We start from the raw sequence: 21,861 nt of genomic DNA, 5'->3' as shown, positions 1-21,861 counted from the left end.
CCAGGGAAGGCATTAAACCTGATCACTCAAATGCCTTTTCTTGTATCTCTAAAAGGTGGCCTCAGGGTCAGAAAACTAAGATCTTGCTACCTGGATTCATGTGCTGGGTTGCCTTAAAATCCTCTAATGTTCTCATCTGTCCAAAAGGAAATAGTGCTGCCTAATACTAGGGAATGAGGCCAAAATAGATAGCATAGAGAAATCTTTAAAAAATACATTGTTATCGTGGCATATTGATTCCTTTTCAATTGCTCATGTTTTAATTAAAACCCAGAGATGTGCAGGAGGGAAGCAGGTGAGGCATTTCCTTCTGAGGAACTGGAAACACATTTGGGATTTGCGTTGGAATGCTTTTTCTTACAAAGACTTCGAGGCATTATCCAGACTGAATAATGGGGCTCTTCTCTGTCCAGCTTGCACAGGGGAGCTTGAAGTCCACTCTTTCCAAATGAGAGCTGATTAGTACATAGCAGAAACAGAGAAGTTGGAATCTGTTTTATATATTTAAAATAAGTTTTGTAATTCCACTAATTTATAGTAAATAAGGGAAGGAGTGAATTTGAGTTGTGAATAAGTATATAGTAAAAATTTAAGGAAATGTATTATTATTTTCATGTTCATAAGTAGCATTAAGGAACATCTTACAAGGTGTTATACAGATTTACCAATCAACAGAAGTAGTCACTATTCCCCAAATAATTCTTGAGGCTCCTTAGCTTCAAACTATTTCTCTAATTATTACTTCCTACCAGAATGTTCTTCCTGTTCACATCTCTGTACATTCAAATCCTCCCGGTTCTTCAAAGCCTATTCAAATGCCACCACCTCTAGGAAGTCCTCCTGGAATCTGACTCAATGTCTCAAATTAGTTTTGAGAGTTTCCTACTCTGCACTTATCTATTACTCCCTATGGCCCTTCTGTAATTTGTAATATATTCATATTTTTCATTTCTTTCTTATCTCTCTACTCACCTTTACACTGTGCCCGATATATTCCTCTATCCCTACAGTCCTTGGCACTGTGTGTTGGAACTAGTGAACCTTCAGTGCATATTGCCTCTGGAGGCACTAGTGGGTAGATGCATGGATTTGGTTAGATTCCACCCCCCAGATTATGCTAGTCATTAGCAAACCCTTTCTTTCAAATAGGTCAGAAGCAAACTTGACCAACAGTGATCAAATGCCCACAGGTTCCAATAAGTAGCACGGAAGTTTTTTTATTGTTGTTTTGTAGTTTTAATTAAGGTGTCATTGATATACAATCTTACGAAGGTTTCACATGAGCAACATTGTGGTTACTACATTCACCCATATTATCAAGTCCCCTCCACACACCCCATTGCAGTCAGTGTCCATCAGCGTAGTAAGATGCTGTGGAGTCATTAGCCACGACTTGTCTTCTCCATGCTGTAGTGCCTTCCCCGTGACCCCCCTACATTATGTGTGCTGATCATACTGCCCTTTAATCCCCTTCTCCCTCCCTCTCCGCCCTCCCCACAACACCCCTCCCCTATGGTAACCTCTAGTCCCTTCTTGGAATCTGTGAGTCTGCTGTTCTTCTGTTCCTTCAGTTTTGCTTTGCTGTTATACTCCACAAATGAGGGAAATCATTTGGCATTTGTCTTTCTCCACCTGGCTTATTTCACTGAGCATAATATCCTCCAGCTCCATCCATGTTGTTGCAAATGGTAGGATTTGTTTTCTTCTTATGGCTGAATAGTATTCCATTGTGTGTATGTACCACCTTATTCTTTATCCATTCAACTACTGATGGACACTTAGGTTGCTACCATATCTTGGCTATGGTAAATAGTGCTGCGATAAACATATGGGTGCATAGGTCTTTTTGAATCTGTGATCTTGTTTTCTTTGGGTAAATTCCTACAAGTGGAATTCCTGGGTCAAATGGTAAGTCTATTTTGAGCATTTTGAGGAACCTCCATACTGCTTTCCACACTGGCTAAACTAATTTACATTCCCACCAGCAGTGTTAGGAGGGTTCCCCTTTCTCCACATCCTCACCAGCATTTGTTGTTCCTTTTTTGTTGCAAGTTGGCCATCCTAACTGGTGTGATACTAGACCCGGAAGTTTAATCTCACTTTAGGTGCTCTGTCTTGCACTCGGTGATGGGAGAGGATGTCCAGGTCACGTAGCCCAAGAAGAGCTTAGCATCCCAACAGCAAGGGCATCGGAGGGGAGCCCACAGCAGAGCTCAGCAATCCCACTTGCTCGCATGGCAAGTTATTCAGCATTTCTGCACATAGGTCCTCATGTATAAACAGACTCATAACGTTTATTTTATTACAAGTTTTTAAAGAGGATTAAATGAGATCTTTTAGAAATAATGGTTAGCAGAGTAACTGGACCTAGTAAGAACTCAGATTTGGTGGCTGATATTATTACTATATTAGTTATTACTATTATTATTAATAACTATTATTAACTATTAACAATAGTAGTAGTATCAACTATTGTTACTATAATACTAGCACATCTGTTAAAATCAAGTCACAGTTTTATGGCTTAGAATTTAAACATTTCCTACTTGCTGCGACGTCACTTTACAAATAGGGAGATGTTTTTTGCCTGCTGTCCATAGGTGCTCCGAGAGTCAGCCCCTGAAGGTGGGTGGAAAGTGTGCTTGGCTCTGTTATCCTTCTCATCCTGTAGTCTTTTCAGTGAGAGCCCAAATCTGTCGTAACCAGCGAGGTTTTTTCCTTCCTTTGCTGCACAGGAGCTGCTGCTCTAAACTGAGCCACCCTCCCAGTTAGTCTGACCAGCAGCTGCTCCCTCTTGGTTGCTTTAGTCACAAGCCAAGAGACCTGTCTGAACAGTCAGTCCAGACGGCCAATCAGTATATGAATCGAATCTCTACTGACCTCTCAGCTGGTCTGGGGGATGCATGAGTGTGCAAGACCATGCAATCTGTGCCCCCGTGGAACTTAAAGCAATGAAACAAAGACTAAGTAAATTATTACTTTAAAATAATTAAGTAGTTAAGTAGTTACATTAGAAAAGGAAATCGCTCAGAAGGTAAACTGCAGGTTGCAGTTCAGAGGACCAAAACCATTTCTTGGCCAGCAACTTGTCTTTTAGGCTTCAGTTAAAATATCACCTCCTCAGAGAAGCCTTCCTTGACTTCTCCAATACAAGCAAAGCAGTCACTCTCCACCACAACCCCCATTTCATTTTCTTCAATCCACTTTTTAAAACATTGAGGTATAATTGATATGTAATGTTATGTTAGTTTCAGATGTTCGTGATTCAAAATTTGTACATGTTATGAAATGATCACCATAGTTAGTCTAACATCTGTCACCACACACAGTTACAATAATTTTTCTCATGATAAGAACTTTTAAGATCTACTCAGCAACTTTCAAATATGCAATACAGTGTTACTAACTATAGTCACCATGCCCTACATTGCATGTTACAACTTATTTATTTTATAACTGAAAGTTTGTAACTTTTGACCCCCTTCACCCATTTTGCCCACTGCCCCACCCCCTACCTCTGGCAGCCACCAATCTGATCTCTGTATCTGAGTTTGGAGTTTTTTTGTTTTGTTTTGTCAGAGTCCACATATAAGTGAGATCATATGGTATTTGTCTTTAACTTATTTTAATTAGCATAATGCCCTCAAGTCTTATCCATGTTGTCACAGATGAGATTTCCTTCTTTTTTATGACAGAATAATATTCCATTACACACACACACCATGTCTTCTTTATCCATTCCCCCATCAACGGACCCTTGGGCTGTGCCATGCCTTGGCTGCTGTAAACGGTGCTGCAGTGACCTTGGGGGTGCATACATCTTTATAAGTCAGTGCTTTCATTTTCTCTGGATAAATACCCAGATGTAGAATTGTTGGATCATGACTCTATTTTCCACTATCTGAAATAACCTTGTTGATATAATATTTACTTGTTTACTTATTCTTTTAGAATATAAACTCAGTGAGCTAAACCTCAGTATATTATTTGCTGCTCTCTAAGAGCTAGAAGCATGCCTAGCATTTAATAGCTGCTAAGAAATATTATACTATATGAATAGGTGAAGAAACTAACCAGGTAGAGGTTCCTCTTTCTTCCATATCAGAATGTACCAACTTGGGAATTTCACACACTGGCTGGAGAGTACGGGGAGAGTATGGGGATCATGTCAGAGTTCTCCCTCTTCAGCTCAGACTCCATTCAGTCTGAGCTTATCGAATTCCTCTTATACACCAGGCAGTGAACCTCCCACTCAGGATTCAGCAAAGTCCGAGTTCTACCCTCCTGTCCCTTAGAGTCTGGCAAGGGAGGTAAACATTTAAGAGCAACAATCAAAGTAACTGACCCGCACTCACTGTGAGCCCCGCCGAATTCTAAGCCCTCTGCCGCTTCAGGGTTCTTGATCCTCACTACTGCCCTCTGTTTTCTCTCCTGACAAAGAAAGCAGGTATTTTATCTGTCTTGTTTACTATTGATTCCTCAGCACCATGTACAGAGCCTGACAAAAGTAGATGCTCAATAAATATGTTCAATGATGAATGAATATCTTGGAAGGGAAGGATGGAGTTTGAGAGTCTTTAGCAGGGGATTTGATCCTGTCTGAGGTATTAAGAAACCTCTCCCTGAAGGTGTGACATTTTATTTAAGGCTGGAAGAATTAATAAGAGTTTGCTTTGCTTTGACTTTAGAGAGAAAACCTGGTCAGACTCATCTTGACTGATCTTAAATAAGCGAATTCCCCCACCTCCACCCCCCAGGATTAGTTTCCTTCTTAGCAAAATGAAAAACCAATGACAAAACTTGCCCCAAAGGAGGTTGTAAGAACATGCTGAAAAGGACTGATCAGGTTTAGTTTCCCCGAAGAGTTGGGCTTCAGTGAGAGCCGGCAACGGGAGAGGCAGCAGTGGGGAACAGGTGCTGGGGGACCCCAAGTCTATTGGCCCTAAGTCAAGGTCTCTAGCTGGGACTTTGCAGGGCAAAAGTGATTGCTTCCGAGCTACCGGGAAGTCAACCTGAAGAACAGCTTGGCCATCCTGGTCCATGGTGCAACACTCAAGAATTTCCCAATTAATTGCCTTTTTTTTTTTGCTATTTGATGTCAGAACCTGGCATGTGGAAGTCATCTGGGGAATTTCTTGTCTCTGGGATCTGTCCTGCCAGATGCCATGGTCCTTCTCTATGGCACCTAAAACGGGTCATCTTTATCTTTCCCTCCTCTGGCTTCTGGTTTCCCTCCTGAGACCACTGTCTACTCTTGGACCCTCCCTCCAGACCCCTCTACCACTGCCCCGGAGTCTCCCCTCTCCTGACAAAGACTCCTTCCTCTCTGGGTAGCTCTGCTCTTATCTGGGACAACATTAGCTATACCAGAGTCTAATTCCACTTACAGAGTTAATGACTGCTAAGTCATTTGCTATGTCTCCTAATAAGTAATTGCCTTTTAACAGGAGCTTTTTGTAAATAATGCCTAATGCAAAATCACAGACCTCTACCGTCGATCTTTTGAGGCTTTATAGTCCCAAAGAATCTTTTCAGAACTTCTTCCTCCTGTCAGAACCCCTATGATCCTGTATTAGAATAGTGTAGTGGATCTTCTTTTTTCTAGAAAATCACTCCCTTGGAACAAGAATGTTACATTGTGTACCCCCGTCACTCGCTGTCTGATACAACATTAGGGGGTGGAGGCGACCGATTATTGGGCAAAAGTGGCCAAATCAAGACAAGAGTACTTGGAAAACTTTCTGCTATTCTGACCCTTCAAGCCAAAGCGAGACATTTAATACCTTACTCTGGAGGTTCTCAAAGTCTAAAGTGGCAGTCATTCGGTATACTGAGTATGCAGGTGCCTTGTCTACCCTCAGAGATTCTGGATCAGAAGTGTGGGGGCTGTGAGATCTGCACTCCTCACAAGGTCCCCACGTGATTCTCATACAAAGACACTGGGTGTCCTCAGGGGGTGTATGTCTGTGGATAAATTACTATCTTCTCTGTTTCCTCTTCTGTAAGATGGGGCAATTCAGAGAACCAAGGAGGTGTGGGAACCCACTGAACAACCCCAGGGGCGCCGTGCGAACCAGCTGCATGCAGGGACTCCACGTCTGTTCTCTCTGCCCCTTGCCCGTTCTGCACGTGGGTGCACAGGGCACCTAGGCCTGGCGCTAAAGCAGTCATTTTACAACGGGATTGGAGAAGACATTTTCAACGGAGGCCCCGACGTCCGGGCTGGTTTGCAATGGCCCATTTGGAGCTCAGGTGCGAGTCCCTTTTCTGTTTCTAATGGAGGCAGCAGTGTTTTGGTTTGTTTTGGTTTGGTTCTTAGCTCTTTGAAGATGATTATGGGCAGCACCGTCAGTGAATATTTTTTCACTCAGGAAGTATTTACTAAGTGCCTATTATTGACTCAGAAGGTACTTACTAAATGCCTTCTGTTTATCTAAGACTGACTTTTGCAAAATTGAGGCATGTCTAGTGAAGTATTCCATAACATTTTTGCTGGGCTGATCTGTTTTGGCTTTATGATGGACCCAAATTCAGTTCACTTATGTGATGGAGGACCTCCAGAAAAATAGTTGAAAACACTTCCAGAAGCTTTCTTCCATATATGTCGATTCATCCATCCATTCATTCATTTACTGACTCAACTAATAGTAATGGATACCAGGGCGAGGCTCTGGGGGTGAAAGAAGAATTAGACATTGACATCTTCCTCAAGAAGTTCATAATTTCATTGTTTAGACAAGATCAGTAAGTAAATACAGTAAGATATTGCGATCCAAGGCTTATATTACAATTATAGAGAGTGACAATTAAACTTACGAAGCACTGTGCTAAACCATTCATATCAACCATCCTGTTTTGCCCCCATAATATCACTCAAGATTCTGTTATAATCCTTCTTAGATAAGTAATGAGGCTTAGATGTTACATAAATTGCTCAAGATCACACAGGAATCAAAACCGAAGGCAGGCCCAAACCCTGGCTATCACAGCACCGCGTCTTAACCATGCTCGCCCTTCCACCGCTGTTGGGGTGGCACAGGCCCTCGGAGGCTCAGCGAAGGCAGGAGCAGCATTGGCAGGGACAGGCCATCCGGTGTCCACATGTGCCGTGTGCTTCGTGCACTTGCTGTTTCACTTCACCCAAGAAAGCCCAGGGAAAACCTCGCTGCTGTTCCCACTGTATGGGTGCCAATACCCAGGCTCGCAGGTGTTCGCTTGTTCACAGGTGCCTGGCCCATAAACGAAGGCCCCGGGATTCAGACTCGGGTCCGACTGACTCCAATACCCACGCCCTCCCACCCTGTGGGTGAGAGGTTAGATGCATGCCATCTCCCAGGAAGACTCCCTGGATACACTCTCCTGTCCTGAATTTGAGATTCCTGCACAGCCGACCCAGACCATTTAGGCATTGTTTAAGCAGCACCGTGCTTGGGATGGCGCAACCACCCCAGGTCTCTAGGTCCGAGGAAGTGACGGCCATGTGACTGCTGACGGCTCAGGGTCCCGCCTCTGCCCGCAGTTTCTCATCGTGTCATAACGGTCCACGCGTCAGAAAGGACTGACATGATCATTTCGCAGATCTAAGTCTTCGCCCTCCTGGACAGACCATCACGTTTCTCTAGTGCCGAGTATATTTTTGTGAAGAGGGGAACCCATGAATGCTTAAAAAAATCATCCTCCCTGACCTCAAAGCACACTTCATGTTACATCTTATTTTTAGAAATTCCCCTCAGGGGAATACTGGTTTTCTTTTATAAGACCATTTAAATCATTTCTCTGTGCCTCCAAACCCAGCACGGAGGGCGTTCCCCTCTTTCTCTTCACCACGCACAGGAGTGTCTTTGACAGAATTTACAAACCTCAGACTGATGTCTCGGGCTTGGCTGCCAGTGTTAAGGTTTCCAAAGCCATTATTATCTCGTGGGTCCCATCAAGCCAGTTCCCCAATCCAAGTGATGCTATTTGTTGATCAGACCTGTCCTTTAATGGGGTCCTCCTCTCTCCCTTTCGTGGGAAATCTCAATGAGAGTTTTGGTAGAGTCCTATAATCCTTGGATCAACTTACTTTTTTCATGTTTTCATGTGGCATCAGAGCACCTGGGCTGGTGAAGGGCCCGTTTCCTTGGGGTTTAGTCTCTGTTCTCGTGTTGTGGCTTTAAATCTGTACAGCAAATAACTCAGAGCCAAGTTATTGCCTCGGCGTGAGGGCTGGGAGGGAAGATAAAAAGCTGTCGTGGAGCACAGGACCTGTCAGTGTTAGCCCGTCACCCGCTCCTCGGCCGGCTTTTGGCTTCACCTAAAAGATAAATGGTCCTATTGTTTGGGCTTTCATATTAAAACAAAATAGGACCAAACCTAGATTAAGTAAGGACAGAGACCCGTTTCATTGCACTGTACTTTAATATTCCTGAGACCCGTGGCTGCACCAGAGGCTCCTTTGACAGCCGTCTCTCTCTCGGGGGGGGCAGACACTGGACTGTCTTTGTTTCCTCTGATCTCTCAGCTAAATAAGAGATGGCCACTTATCCTCAGGACTCCCGTATCCGGCTGGATTTCTGTTGCTAAAAGAGAAAGTGACCGCACGGGAAAAGGTAGAGGTTTCAGGCAGGGCATTTCAGCGCATGTTTACAGGCAGGACCGACTTACTCAGCAAATCCTGCTCGGGGAGCCGCAGCCAATGAAGACGCTATATCCCGGCTGGCTGGGGGCTTCGGAGTTTGAGCCGCATGCAGAAATGTGAGGCAGTGTTTCCTGGCGCTGCTGGCAAAATGGGACCCATCGCCAGTTATTCCTCGGGCTCCCCAGCTCCGCAGATCTGGCAGAGGACCTACATAAACATGCTGGTGATGTAGCCAGCTTCAAAGGCCGGAAGAATCCTTATGGATTCAGGAGACTGGTGTTTTATTTAGATTTCTATTTTGTATTTTTTTTTTGGAAGATGAAATGCTTCTCTCGTTACCTGCCTTACATCTTCAGACCTCCGAATACCATCCTCTCCTCCAGCTGCCACACGGAAGGTACAGACCGGAGAGGGGAGAGTGTCTGGGCGGGCGGGAGAAGTGGGCTGGTGTGTGGCTTCCTGCAGGCTCCGTGGTCCTGCTTTCCGTAGCTACGAGATGACTGTCGTCCCTGCACAAGCTTGAATCCGACAGACTTAGGTCTGCTTCTAAAATTGGTCTGTCTTCTACAAGGAAAGGGAAGTATTTTCTGAAGAGCAGGATAATATTGTGAAGGTGATCTCAAAGCTGGTAAAGCTGATCTGAAAAAAATCCACAAATATTTTGCCAGTTTGCCTTGTTCTACTTCATATGCAAACAAGTAAATGGAACTTATGTTCCGGAAAAGATTTCAGTAGGTGCCGCCACGTACATTTCTCCAAGCTCTCTCTGTTTTGTCACTGTCCGTTTAATAACTTGGTGCGTGCCCAAGAAAGCAATTAGCAAAATACAATGACTGACTTACTATGTGACTGTGGAGTGTCGGTTGTTGGATTGGTTTGAATGGAGTCCAAACCTGGGGTGCAGAGCGGTAGGAACACAGCTGCCTCTCAGCACCTGCTGAAAATGTGGTTTGTGGGGGTCCTAAGTTATTCCTTAAGGCCAGGGCGAGCTCAGCCTTGTACAAATAGTGCCCCCTTCCTGGTCTTTTGGGGGACCTCACCTGCTGCCTTCTAACGTAGCATGCTATGCATACATGGGTGTGTACTTTCTGTGTGCACATTTGTGTGCCTTGTAAATATTCTGGCCATTCGCCAGCTAAGAATGGCTGGTTTCAACATTTCTAGAGTTGGTAGCTGGTTGTGCATCTTGGTGTGTGATTTGCCTGTTTCTTTTGATTTGACACATCCGTGAAAAAGAGCCATTTCAAGAAAAGCAGCTGGCTGGTTGCTTTGCAGCCTCCAGGGCTGTCCTAGAAGCTGTACCGACTATAGAGGGCTGAGGGTGGTGAGGTCCTGCCCCCTCAGCCCAGCCACACGCTTCCGGACCTGAGCTGGTGAGCGGCCTGTTCTGAAAACCCACACTTGTTTCTCCTCAGAGTGGGAGCCCGGGCTGGGGGCCGTGCACAGGAAATGAGGGAAGCACTCATTATGCCATCTGGTGTTTTCCATCAGTACCCCCAGGAAAAGAGAGGGGAAGTTTGGGATCACCCTTGAATTGAAACTGAGGATGGTATTTTTCATACATGTTGATATTTTGTAGATATTTCTCAACTGGAAACTTCCCTTAAAAATTTTATTGGTGGCGAATGGAGACCCACTGAGAAATCTTCCCTCCCTCATGGAGAGGGACTTAGAAAGAAAGGGGGAGGGTATAGGCAGACATCTCTGGCAGGACTTACAAAAGACCTGCACTCATACAGAAAGCTGCTGGGATGGCTTTTCTATTTCTGACTGGTCTCCTATCCTCCCCTCCCAGAGTGGACTTTGAAAACCCAAACGCTCCGTCTCTCCAGCGGTGCTTTGTATATTCATAAGACTAAAGATCCAATCATATAGACAAAACAGCACAACACGAACTTCAGTGAACTGTTTTTAATCAGATTTAACTCATTTAATCCATCAAAACGGAAATCCCATTTTACCCATGTCAAAACAATCTCTGATTTGCCAACTATCGCCAGATTTAGAGGTGGAGGTGGGGAGACATGTCTTTAAATTTCAACCTCATATAGACCATGGGTGGGATAATAGTATCTGCCAGACATTAACATCTTGCACGAGGCACCAGGGCCTAATGGAAAAGGCCCAGCAAGCAGGACGAAGTCACTGCATTACCCTGGGCCTGATTTCATCTATAAAATGGACACAAAAAGACTTACTCCGATGATGTTGAGAATTAAATGTGATAATTAAAGTTCTTAGTAAAGCTTAATACATGATAGGTGCTGTCCATTTTTGTGTCTCATGCCCCACGCTCTTTCTTAGATATTCAAGTTTTCTTTCTTTATTACACTGTCTTAAGTAATGAGTACTTTCCGCAAAACTATCAGTGGTTTTAACTAGTTACACTTATTTAGACTTTGAGGAGAAAACCATGTCAGGATGAATCTGAGTTTATGTTTTTCTTTGTATATATACTGTTGGCAATCATGTCACCCTTTATTCTGGAAAAGTTATAGCTATTAGCTTCACACTTTATTTAATTGGAAAGGCAGAAAATGAATAATTTGTGTCTATCCCTGTGAAAATCAAGTACGTACAAATAAGGGTAATTCTGGAACAATGTTAAGAGCGTTAACAATTCCCAGGCTTCCTGGGGGCTGGAACTACCTACTTAACAGACAGCTTTCCTCCCAGCTTTGTCGTGGTACTGTTTTCCCAGTACAGGAAGATTATGGGCTTTGAATCCTATCTCCACCAGAGACCACCTGGGTGATGTTGGGTATTTAACCTCTCTGAGCCTCCGTTTCCTCATTTGTAAAACATGGATGATCATATTCCATAGGGTGGTTGCAAAGAAATACACCCAGAATGCCATACACAGAGTGATGGTAGTAATTGCAGCATTCATCAGCCATCGCCGGCCTCCACTGGTATTGTAAATGTACCAGGACATTTTCTAAGCACACTACAGGGTATAACATGTTTGTACCTAGGGTAAGCCAACAAGACGTGGTCCGCAGATATTTCTTTTCCCTTCCTTCTCTCGCTTTTCACCCTCAAGTCTGTTTCTTCACCAGATGGAGATTCACTTCTCCATATTGCAGCAAAATAATTTTTAAAAATGGGATCGTGTTGCCACCCCACCGCCTCAAACACAAACATGCTCTCATTCAAAACTTTTGGATGGCTTCCCACGTTCTGACCCCTGCCTGACTTTCCCGCCGTCGCTGACCCTCGGCTGCTCACGGCTCTTTAAGAGCTGCGTTGCTTGTTCACTGCGCTAGTTTGTCGTTGTGAACAGGCTGATGTCACTGTTTGTTCCTATCTATCTCCCTGCTGGACAGAGCACATAAGTGTGCTCTCCATGTTACCCCGGCCCTACAACAGTGCCAAGTACTTAATAGACACTCAGTGAATTTCTATTAAATGAAAAGACAACAAATACCAAGACTGTTGTACAGATACATTTATAGAACATATGTGAAAAACTTTCTGCAAAGCATGAACTCCTACCTGAATTCAAGTTGTTTTGACCATTGCTGATTGGGGAAGTTTCTGTGGCTGTACTTGAGGGTTCTGGTTTCCCTACCATGCTCTACTTTAACTTAAAGTAAGCAGTTACAGGCGTGGGGTAGGGGAAGGGCCCCCGGATAATGCGGATGTGCAAGCAGGGCTTGAGAGGACTGTCTTCCCTTCTCTGTGGACCTCATTAAGAGAGGACCCCGTCCCCTCCCCGCGGTGGGGAAGGATTTGTCCAGCAAAGCAGTTTCAGGATGAGAGTGACAGAATCCCCATCACAGCCAGAAAGAAGCCATTCCAGATGGGACAGAGGGGGAGGGAGGCCCTGGGAAAGGAGGGCCAGGGAAGTGTGGGGACCCTTACCTGATTTCACTTAGCCCCCTTCAGCACTGGGTGTGGCAGGGCGCTTTTTGGGGGGCTGTGAAATGACTGGACAAAAGCTCTTCCTTCCCCTAAAGGGGCGAGGGTGATGTGCCCTACCACCGGCCACTTCCCCTCCCGGGCTCTTTGCTGTGTGTCCATGCCGCGAACCCCCTCATCCCTTCGCATCTGCCTCACTAAGCCCTCCCAGGAAGGCTTCCTCAGCGCTGCAGGGGTGGCGGTGGTGTCCCACAGGCCACAATGCAGTGGGAAGAAGAAATGACAAGGGGAAGCAGGCAGCGCCACCGGCCTGGGGTCACCAACTGTGTGCTGAGGCCGGGCCCGCATCATCTCCTCTGCTGCACGCACGGTCTCCTGCATGGGACACTCTCACCTGCACGTTACAGGCGAGGACACTGGCACACACAGCAGACTTGCCCGGAGCCACAGTGAGTGAGCCGTCAGAGCCATGACTCGAACCCAGACTATCTGAATCAAAAACCAGTGCTTTTCGCCTCTACGTGGTGCATGACCTTCTGAGTCCCAGGGTGGGAAGAGCCTGCAGATGACAGCGAAACATACGGTTTTCACGTTTCTCCTGGGGGCCCCCGCGCAGCTTGGGCGCAGGGATTCTGCACTGTCTGCCTTCAGCCTCTGCATCCAGGTCAGCACCGAGCTGGGCTCTGAGTAGATGCCCAGGCAGCAGATTCTTCTTGAATGAAGGCCTGAGTGGGAGAGGGAATGAGCAAACCTGCCTGCCTCTCTTGGTAATGCTCCTGAAGAGGAGGAAACTTCTGGAAGCAGAATATCTTCCAGTGACCCCCAAAAGCAGGCTTCCTGGGAAGTCTACACACACACACACAGGGGAAGAAAAAAACACATTTTTCTAACTCCTTTGTTATGTCATAAATGATAATATAAGAAGAAAATAATAAGAAAAATATATAGCACGTACTATTTGCTGGGCACAGTTTCACCGTGTGTGTTCCTCACAACAACCCTGTGAGGTAAACACTGTTGTTATCCTCATTCTATACATGGGGAAGCCGAGACACAGAGAGGTTGGGTAACATGTCCAAGGTCACACAGCTGTTCATTGCAAGGGTTAGGATTAGAACCCACACAGTCTGGTTCCAAGATATGTGCTGAGAAAGATTTCATTACTATACTTTGTGCCTTTGTACAGAATTCTTTTTTTTTCATGTTTTTGGACTTCTCATCCCAGCCCTTCCACATTTACAGAACCGACCCACCCTTCAGGTCTGCGTCGAATGCACTTCCAACCACAGCTTCTAACTACTCATTCTCTCATCACCACCGGTTCAAAGTGTTTCCCACTTTGACAGTCTTTCCCCAGAGAGCACTGTGATCCTCTGTAACATGGAAGCGATGTCACACCACCTAACAGGGTTATCACAGGGATCAAGCGAGACAAATCCTCACATTCTTTGACATTGCTTTATGTTTTAATTTTTGTGTGTGTGTGTTTCATGTACATCAGATGAATCGTCCCTGCTGTCACTGAAGGCCAGCGCTCCACCGAGCCCGGCCCCGCCCATGGCCCCTCTTCCCCCCTCACTCCTGCACACGGCCCCTCTCCCCATCGGCACCAGGTCTGTCCTCTGGGCAGTCCGCATACATGCTGTCCATCCCCTCCCTGTCCTTCCTCACCCTGTGACACTGTCCCCCCAGCTACTGTCCCATCCCCTGTCCCTCCTGTCAGAACAGTGCCTTCAAAGCCTCATCCGCCACAGCCTTTGCCTCTTCCTCTGGCCAGCTCTCTCCGTCCCCCAGGGAGTCGCTGTCGGGAGAGTCCCCGGGGCCCAGCTCGCCAGCGGGTCTGCGGCCTCTGCAGGATTCCTGGTGCTCCGGCTCCCGGGGCGTCGGCGTCACGGGTCCTGCTTCCCTGCCTGCCAGCCTCCTGTCACGGCCTCCAGGCGCGCCCCTTTGCTTCCCTCTCCCACACGGGCTACTACTTCCCAGACTCCCCTGCCGGCTCCTGGTCTCCCTGAACCGTCGATACCGAAGCCCCCCCACCTGCCCCCGGCCCTCTCCTTCACCTGGGCCTTCTCCCGGGGCTGGCGGTCCAGTCCCAAGGCCTTAAATGCCATCTTTTCAAGTGATATCTCCAGTTCCAGCCTCTCGCCTAAAATGCAGACTTGTTCACCCAACCCCTGCCTGGCATCCCCTCTCGGGACTGTCACAGTCTCAGTGCCGAGTTCCTCACCTCCTCTCGGGGAGGACCTGTTTGTCTGGCGTTCCTCTCCAGCTCCGCAACAGAGAACTCCATCCTTGTCCTTATTCAAGCCCCAAACCTGGGGGCCATCCTTTATCTCCTTCTTTCTCTCATATCCTTCTTACAATTCTGCAGCAAATCGTCCGGGCCTGACCTCCTAAAAATATCCAGAATCTAAATCCAATTATGTCTTAACATATCCATCACTCAAGTGTTTCTTCATCAGAGAGGCCTTCCCTGGCCTATCTAAAATCGGTCTCTCTCCCTCCGTCTCCCTGCCCCCCCTCAATTGCCCCCCAGCTCTGTTCACCCTGCTTTATGTTTACTCCATAGCACAGCATTTACCTTTACCTGACACATTTGATATCCATGTACTTATTCCCATCTTTTGACACTAGAGATTCTAAGCAACATGGAAGCAGAGGCTTTTTCTATTTTGTTCATTCCTATATCTTCACTACCCAGAATAGTTTCTAGAGCAGAGAAAGCACATAGTAGGTACTTGCTGACTGAATGAATGTCTGTAGGAATGAACGTTTATAGAAGTCTCAGCAATAAAGTGCAAAGGATGGGCTCTGAAGCCAGATGAACTTGAATTCCAATCTTGGCACTGATAATTGTCCAATAGGTGACCTTCACTTACTTAACTAGTGTATTTCCATATATCAAAGTATTTAGGTGGAAAACCAATCTTTACAAAATACCTAGCATAATGCCTATCAATACTCAGTGAATTGGACTTGGTATTATTTTTCGTGTCCCCCACTGAACTCCCCACAGCAGCAGTCACCTAAAGGCATTCGTAGTGCCATCTTGACTGAGGTTCTTTTTACCCGCCTGTATGGCTGGCATTGATGCCAGGTCCTGCGCTCTACTTTCTAGATACTACCTCACATAAATCTCACAGGAACATCCTGACATAAGCACTATGCATCGTCTCTTTTACGGATGAGGGGACACGGCACAGACTGGCACAGTACCGGCCCCAAACCACACAGCTGATACGTGGTAGATCAAGGCTTGCGCCCAGGCCGCCTGACTCCAAAGTCCAGGCTCTAACCTGCCCCGTGAAACTGCCTCCAACATTTTAGGCATTGTTATCAACCCAAAGGAGCTTAAAAGATGAAGAAGGGTTTTCCCTGTTTTAAGCAGCTTCCGCCTCGCAGGGGAGAGAAAGGCGTGCTCTCACAACCCTGTCAGTAGGTTTTTTACCCCGGCTGTGCACGAACATCCCCTGTGGCAAATACTCAGGGCCGCCTCCGCCACCACCCTATCGAATCAGACTCTCTGCACGTGGGCCTTAGGAGTCCTAGGTTTTGAGGTTCCCCGGGTGAATCTTAAATGCAGGCAGAGGTGGGCACCTGAATCTCTTATAAACAATGGTCAGAGCTGAGGAATATATTTAGTGCTCTGGGAGAAAGCGATTGATCAGCTGCGGATCCCTTTGAAATGATACCATAAAATCCTGCCACTGAGAAGACTGTTGCTTTTGGTCAGGACCTCTGATGTCTGGCAGATGAACAGCTGTCCTGGGACAATTCAAGGTCAACGTCGTCCACTTCCACATTTAAACAGAACTCTGCCGAGAATTTGTCTGTCTCATGGTAGCTATGCATTTGCTTCAAGGCTTTACAGTCAGGTGCTGGCTGAAGTGTCTGCCGAGTATAGAAAAAGTCACTCAATTTCTTGGGCTTTAGTTTTGTCATCTCTAGAGGGAGGTCAACCTTATGCATGTATCAAAGAGTTGCTTTGGTGAATTAATGTGATAATTCATACGAAATATGTAGTGTGCTACGAGTGCAGCCTGAGCACTCAGGAGGAGTTAGCTGTTGTCATTACTGATATGATTCATGTTAGTGGAGGCCCCAGAAGCCAACCCCTGCCCTGGGTGCTTTGGCACCGTGTGGCGTTGGGAAGCCTCCTGGGCCGGCAGTCCAGACACCTGGATGTGGGTCCTCTTCTGAATCCATGCCCCTTGGGAAACTGGCTCATCGTGCTTTGCCTCTGACTCAGATGGGAATAACAATACTTGGCAGTGTCGGTGCACGATGAAGCAACCGTCCTTTGTGAAGTATGTTTCTCACTTGGATTGCCCATATTAAATCAGATTCTCACAGTGGTTTCCCAGTTTTAGGAGTTCCTAACAAAATCTGTAAGGAACTTAGCAGCTGGTAAGAAATAGGGAAGACAGAAAATAACATTTAAGAAAAGCCATATGTTGTTGTCACATGGAGATAATCGTCCCAACAATTCTGCGTGGCAGTAGCCACATTTCACAGGTGGAGATATTGACAGAGGGCTGGTAGGATGAAGTGTCTGGTTGGAAAAGTCTTTGGCTTTGCAATCAGATAAACCAGAGTTCTAAATAGGACTTGAAGTTATCTTTCCTCTGAGTGTCTGTCTTCTCAAGTGTGAAATGGAAGTAACAATGCTTCTTTTTCCTGTTTATTGTAAAGATTGAAAACATTGCGTGGAATTTGTCTGGTAGTCACATAACAGATGGTACCTGAATTTACTGTGCCAGTGTCTTTGTTCAGGTCTTACCGGTGGCAGCACTGGGCTGGTCTGACTGCAAGTTGTGGGTTCCTTCCATACCGACTTGGTTCCTATTAAAAAGTTCGGCTTTTCATTCTTTGATTCTTTCTACCTACGTCACCTTTGCTGCTGCTTGCTTGTAATATACACTAGACAGTGCTGTTGAGATCTGTCTCTGAATTCACTGTTTGTCTTCAGTACTTGTGCCCCAAGGCAATTCCTTCATTTTGACTCAATTTTATAAATCTAATAGAAAAATCGCCAGCAGTGAAATCATCACCATCGTTAAAGAGACTGGCCCATTTGTTTTTGGAGTCATTCACTGGCAGGTTGAGCTGGGAGAAAAGATGCACTGATATGGCCAAGGCCTTTATCTTCACAAACGTCTGCAAAAGCAGTTAGTAGGAGAAGCAGCCAGGAGGCGAATAAGCACGTGGCTGCAGAGATGTGCCTGGACGCCAGCTCTGGATTCGGCTGTGGACACATGGGAATACTGCCCGCCTACAAGTCTCAGGAGCGGACTGAGCGGGCAGCGAACCTCCTTACAAGGGAGGTCAGTCATCTATTCAAAATATACAAACACATACAAAGTGCATCTCTATTATATGTCAGGTATTGTCTAGGCAGTGGGTTCCCCGATGGCAAAAGTAGATATGGTTCCTGCCCTGGAGGAAGAAGACAAATAAGTTAATCAAATTAATGCAAACTGTGGCAAATGCTGCAACGGAGGGGACGTGATGTTATCAGGAGGCCCGACAGGGTTCTGGAACGGGACGTCTTCCCTGAAGAAATGTCACTTGAGCTGAGATCCAAAGGATGAGTAAAACTTAACTAGGTAGAATGAGACCAAGAGTTCCCAGGCAAAGGAGAGTGTGTTTCCAGGGCCCGGCCCCCAGTGGGTCATGTCAGGTGTGAGGCCCTGAGGGCCTGTGTGTCTGCAGCACCGAGGCCCAGGAAGAGCACGGTGGAGACCCAGGCTGCAGGGTGGTGTGATCACATGTGCCTCTGTGATACAAATTATGGTCTTAAGCCAAAGAGCACATGGAAATGATTAAAGAGTATAAATTTTGGGGGAAAAAATGGTCATATTTGCAGCATGAGAAGACTTTTCTGACTGCTGTGAGAATAGATAAGAAGAGCTAGGAAGTGGATGGAAATATTTTAAGAAATTGCCGCTCAAAAACAGGGATTTGCCAAAGCAGTCCTTATTGTTGCGTCACAGTAGACTCATGGATAGCTCTGTGTGTCCACAGTCACTCACGGTGTGGTTGCATCTCAACAGAACAGGCTTGTGAACAAAGAAATCTGTCTATTGTCTGGACATCCAGACAGAGAAATTTTCATTCCCAACAAGCAGTGGCAGGAACATGCTATGCTCTGTTTTGAAGAGGAAGTGAACATCCCAGGCATTGAAAAATAGAGGGAGTTTGATCCTCCAGACACAACACTTGCAAAGCATGGTGTTTAGAAGGAAGAGAAAGGGCTGTCAGGACAAAGCCACAAAGAATGTTTCCATACCATGTTTATTCAGCAATAGTTGCCGCACCAAAGCGTCCAGATGGAATGCCACATGTGCTCAGCTGTGTACATCCACGTACACACAGCAAAGAGCCCCCTCGGGAGAGTCGATCAGAAGTCAGTCTTATGAACCAAGGTCAGGAAGCCATGTCCTACCCTAATAATTAATCTGTCTCTCCATGTTCCTGTAGCCTAGAGGACAGCATGTCTAAGGAGGTGGCTAGGGACCCAAAATGTAAAATCCTGCAGGAGCCAAGCAGGCATCATTAACCAAAAAAGGCATGATATTGGCTATCATGGATTTGTGTGTTCAAGCCCTGCCTGGAGACACCACTGCACAGTACAGTAGAGGGGAAAAAAACAGGACACTAAGCAAGGAAAACAGAGCCAGTCCAGGGCCTTCGGCGGCCTGTTTCCTCCCATTGGAAAGAATCATGGAATTTCTGCTCAGGAGAACACCTCTGAAGCTCTCGTGAGGTCAGCCCTTCAGAGGGTCCCTGGATCCCCCCCACAGAGTTCCCGGCCGGCCAGCAACAGAGAGCACACCCCTACCCGGGCTGGCTGGTCTGCTTGGGGCCAGGGCTGCCTACACCTCCACCTTTAAGCTGACATCTATTTCTTAGAACCACCAAATCATAAACCTGAGGCTTTTTCCTTGTGATATGTCTACATTATTAGGATGGTGTCTATGCCCTGTACAAGCTGGAAGTTCCAAGTTCCTTCAAGCTGATAATCGGAGCTTTGAGGTGCCAGACCCTGTCTAAGTGATTTTATGCATCAGCTCATTTCACTCTAATGACGACCCAGTGAGGAGGACACTTTTACTGTCCCCATTGCACAGATGCAGACATTGAGGCAGAAAACTAACTTGCCTGAAGTCACATGGTCAGCAAACAGCAGAGGGAGGACTTGAACCCAGAGAGACTGGCTCCAGAGCTCCCTTCTCCCTCCTCTGGTGCAGAGGGAAAGCCACTGGCTTGGCTGTCACCGTTCTGTCTTTGAGTTCAGGCTCCATCACTTCCTGTGACTGACTCACTGACTGACTGCTCCTAAGGCCCCATTTCTTCATCCACTGCGGTCCTGCTGCGAGATTAAACAAAATGATGTGTGCACCGCAGCAGCCCAGTAACTCGCACATCCTGCGTGCTCATTAAAGACAGGGTCATTAAAGACGGATCAAATAAATAAATGGAGACTCTCTGGGCATGCCTTCCCTAGCAAAGCTTTTTTACTCTTTGCCCCAATTCTCAAGCAAAACACCTACTTTATGTTGCCCTCAGGAAGTCAGCCAGGAACAGGGAGTCACAGCAGAAACAAAGGACAATAGAATGGGATGAGAAGAGAGACTTAATGTGTTATCACCACGGATCATTGCTCCACTCCCCTGAATCCAGACTCTAGAATATGAGGCAGCCCAGGAATAAAGCAAACAAGCTACACAGTAGTAGCCCTTTGACTTGCGTAAGGTCTCTGTTCAAACTCCACCAAGGGCTTCCCATTTTACCCAGTGGAAGTGAAAGTCCCTCCGTGGCCTGCAAGGCCTGGAGGCGCTGCGCCCTGACCGTCCCCTGCAACTTTCTCTTCATTCGCTCCACAGCAGCACCCCGGCCTCTTGCCGTTCCTCAAACCCGTCCAGCGCACTCCCTCTCCAGGGCCTGCTGCGCCTCCTGTTCCCACTGCCTGGAGTGTTCTTCTGCCAACTCAGGGGTCTTCTTGTAGGTCTTCTTTTCAGTCTGCACAAATATCATTCTTCAGTAGCCCTTCGGCCTGTCTTATCTGAAAGGGCACATCTCTCCAGCACTTGCGTGTTTGACTTGGTGGAATTTCCTCACTCTTTGCTTATTATACCTTTGCATGTGTGTATCGTCCACTTCCCCTACTAGACCACAAGCTCCTTGAGAGCAGCTGCTTTGGGTTCTGCTCGCCATTGTACCTGGCGCAGGGTAGACGGTGACACATCCGAGAGTAAATGACGGATGAGTCATGGTCAGTAGAGGAACGGCAGGCGGAGCTGCCCACAGAGGTGCCTCCCTTCCTCTAAGACAGTGGCCCCCAAATGTTAGCATACATAAGCAGATCTGCAGTGCTTGGCTTAAAATGCTGGTTTTAGGGCTCACACCTGCCCCCCGAAGTTCTCAATCAGCACATCTTGGGGAGCCCCAAAACTCCATTTTCAAAAGCACTGCTGTGCCTGTTGAGGAAGGAACCTCAAGTGCAGATCTTCAAGAAACACTGTTTATACTGAACTTTCAGTTATACTAAAAGAAATACATACGCAACACCACTAACTTTTGCATGTTTTCTCTGCCTTCATGTCTAGTGCAGGAAGCAGGAACTCTAGACGTCGCATTAGGAGGGGCTGTGGTGGGGAAAAGGGGGTTCGGCTCGTAAACAGCCCCACCTCATGCCTCAGCTGGAGGTAGTGTGGCTGCACACCTGCAGAAGGAGGGGTGTGGAGGTGAACTCAGAGGCAGGGGGACAGCGCTGACCTCCTCCCTTGCCGGGCACAGCACGTCGGAGAGGATCCTGGCGGCTGACCAGACAGCCGGAGCTGGGAGCGGCTTGGAGGCCCTGGTCAGGGCCCCACCCACCACCTTGCAGGGAGATGAAGTGAACGCCCAGAGCATAAGAGCTGGGACTGAGACCAACCTGTGCCCTCACTGCGGGGTTTCGGCCCTTGTACCCCTTTGAAAGTGGTTTCACTGTTCCTTTCAGTCCTGTGAATGTCTTAGAATGATGTGCTGACCTGAGTACAGACTCTGTATAGAAGGAAGGAAAAATTCCTCAAGGATACACTGTAAAGAGTCCACTTCCTTTCCCGCTGCAGACATGTGTGCGCATAGGCCCTTGGGAGAGAACAGCTTCCAGGCTCTTCTAAATGGCCCAGCGACGTATGTGCAATGGCTCTAGTATTTTACAGTTTTTAAAAGGAAGCTCATTTTTCTTTGGAATTGGCCCTATTTACACACAGAATCTGCTGAAAAGACTATTATTTGTTACCAAACCTTCAAGAATGTTCTCATAAATGCTATCTTCCTCACACTGGGTACCTAACAAAGTAATTTGGGACCAGGGTATATAATAAAGGGAC

The 21,861-nt window shown here is 46.7% G+C and overlaps 1 protein-coding gene across 2 annotated transcripts in view; it reads left to right on the top strand.

The window, feature by feature from the left end:
• The window catches only part of PPP2R2B (protein phosphatase 2 regulatory subunit Bbeta), a 391,816-nt gene that overhangs the window by 16,386 nt on the left and 353,569 nt on the right, over positions 1 to 21,861 (top strand). Inside the window, exon 1 of one of the 2 annotated variants that reach the window (XM_073221953.1) lies at positions 8,819 to 9,017. The exons of the other annotated variant lie outside the window; for it this stretch is intronic. Within the exon in view, the coding sequence (XP_073078054.1) occupies positions 8,939 to 9,017 (79 nt within the window). The 5' untranslated portion in view covers positions 8,819 to 8,938. Of the gene's footprint in view, positions 1 to 8,818; positions 9,018 to 21,861 lie in introns of those variants that run through there. 2 annotated transcript variants of the gene reach the window in all.

This window comes from Manis javanica, chromosome 14, assembly GCF_040802235.1.
Source record: "Manis javanica isolate MJ-LG chromosome 14, MJ_LKY, whole genome shotgun sequence".
Taxonomy (NCBI): domain Eukaryota; kingdom Metazoa; phylum Chordata; class Mammalia; order Pholidota; family Manidae; genus Manis; species Manis javanica.
This window is presented reverse-complemented; position numbering and strand designations above follow the sequence as displayed.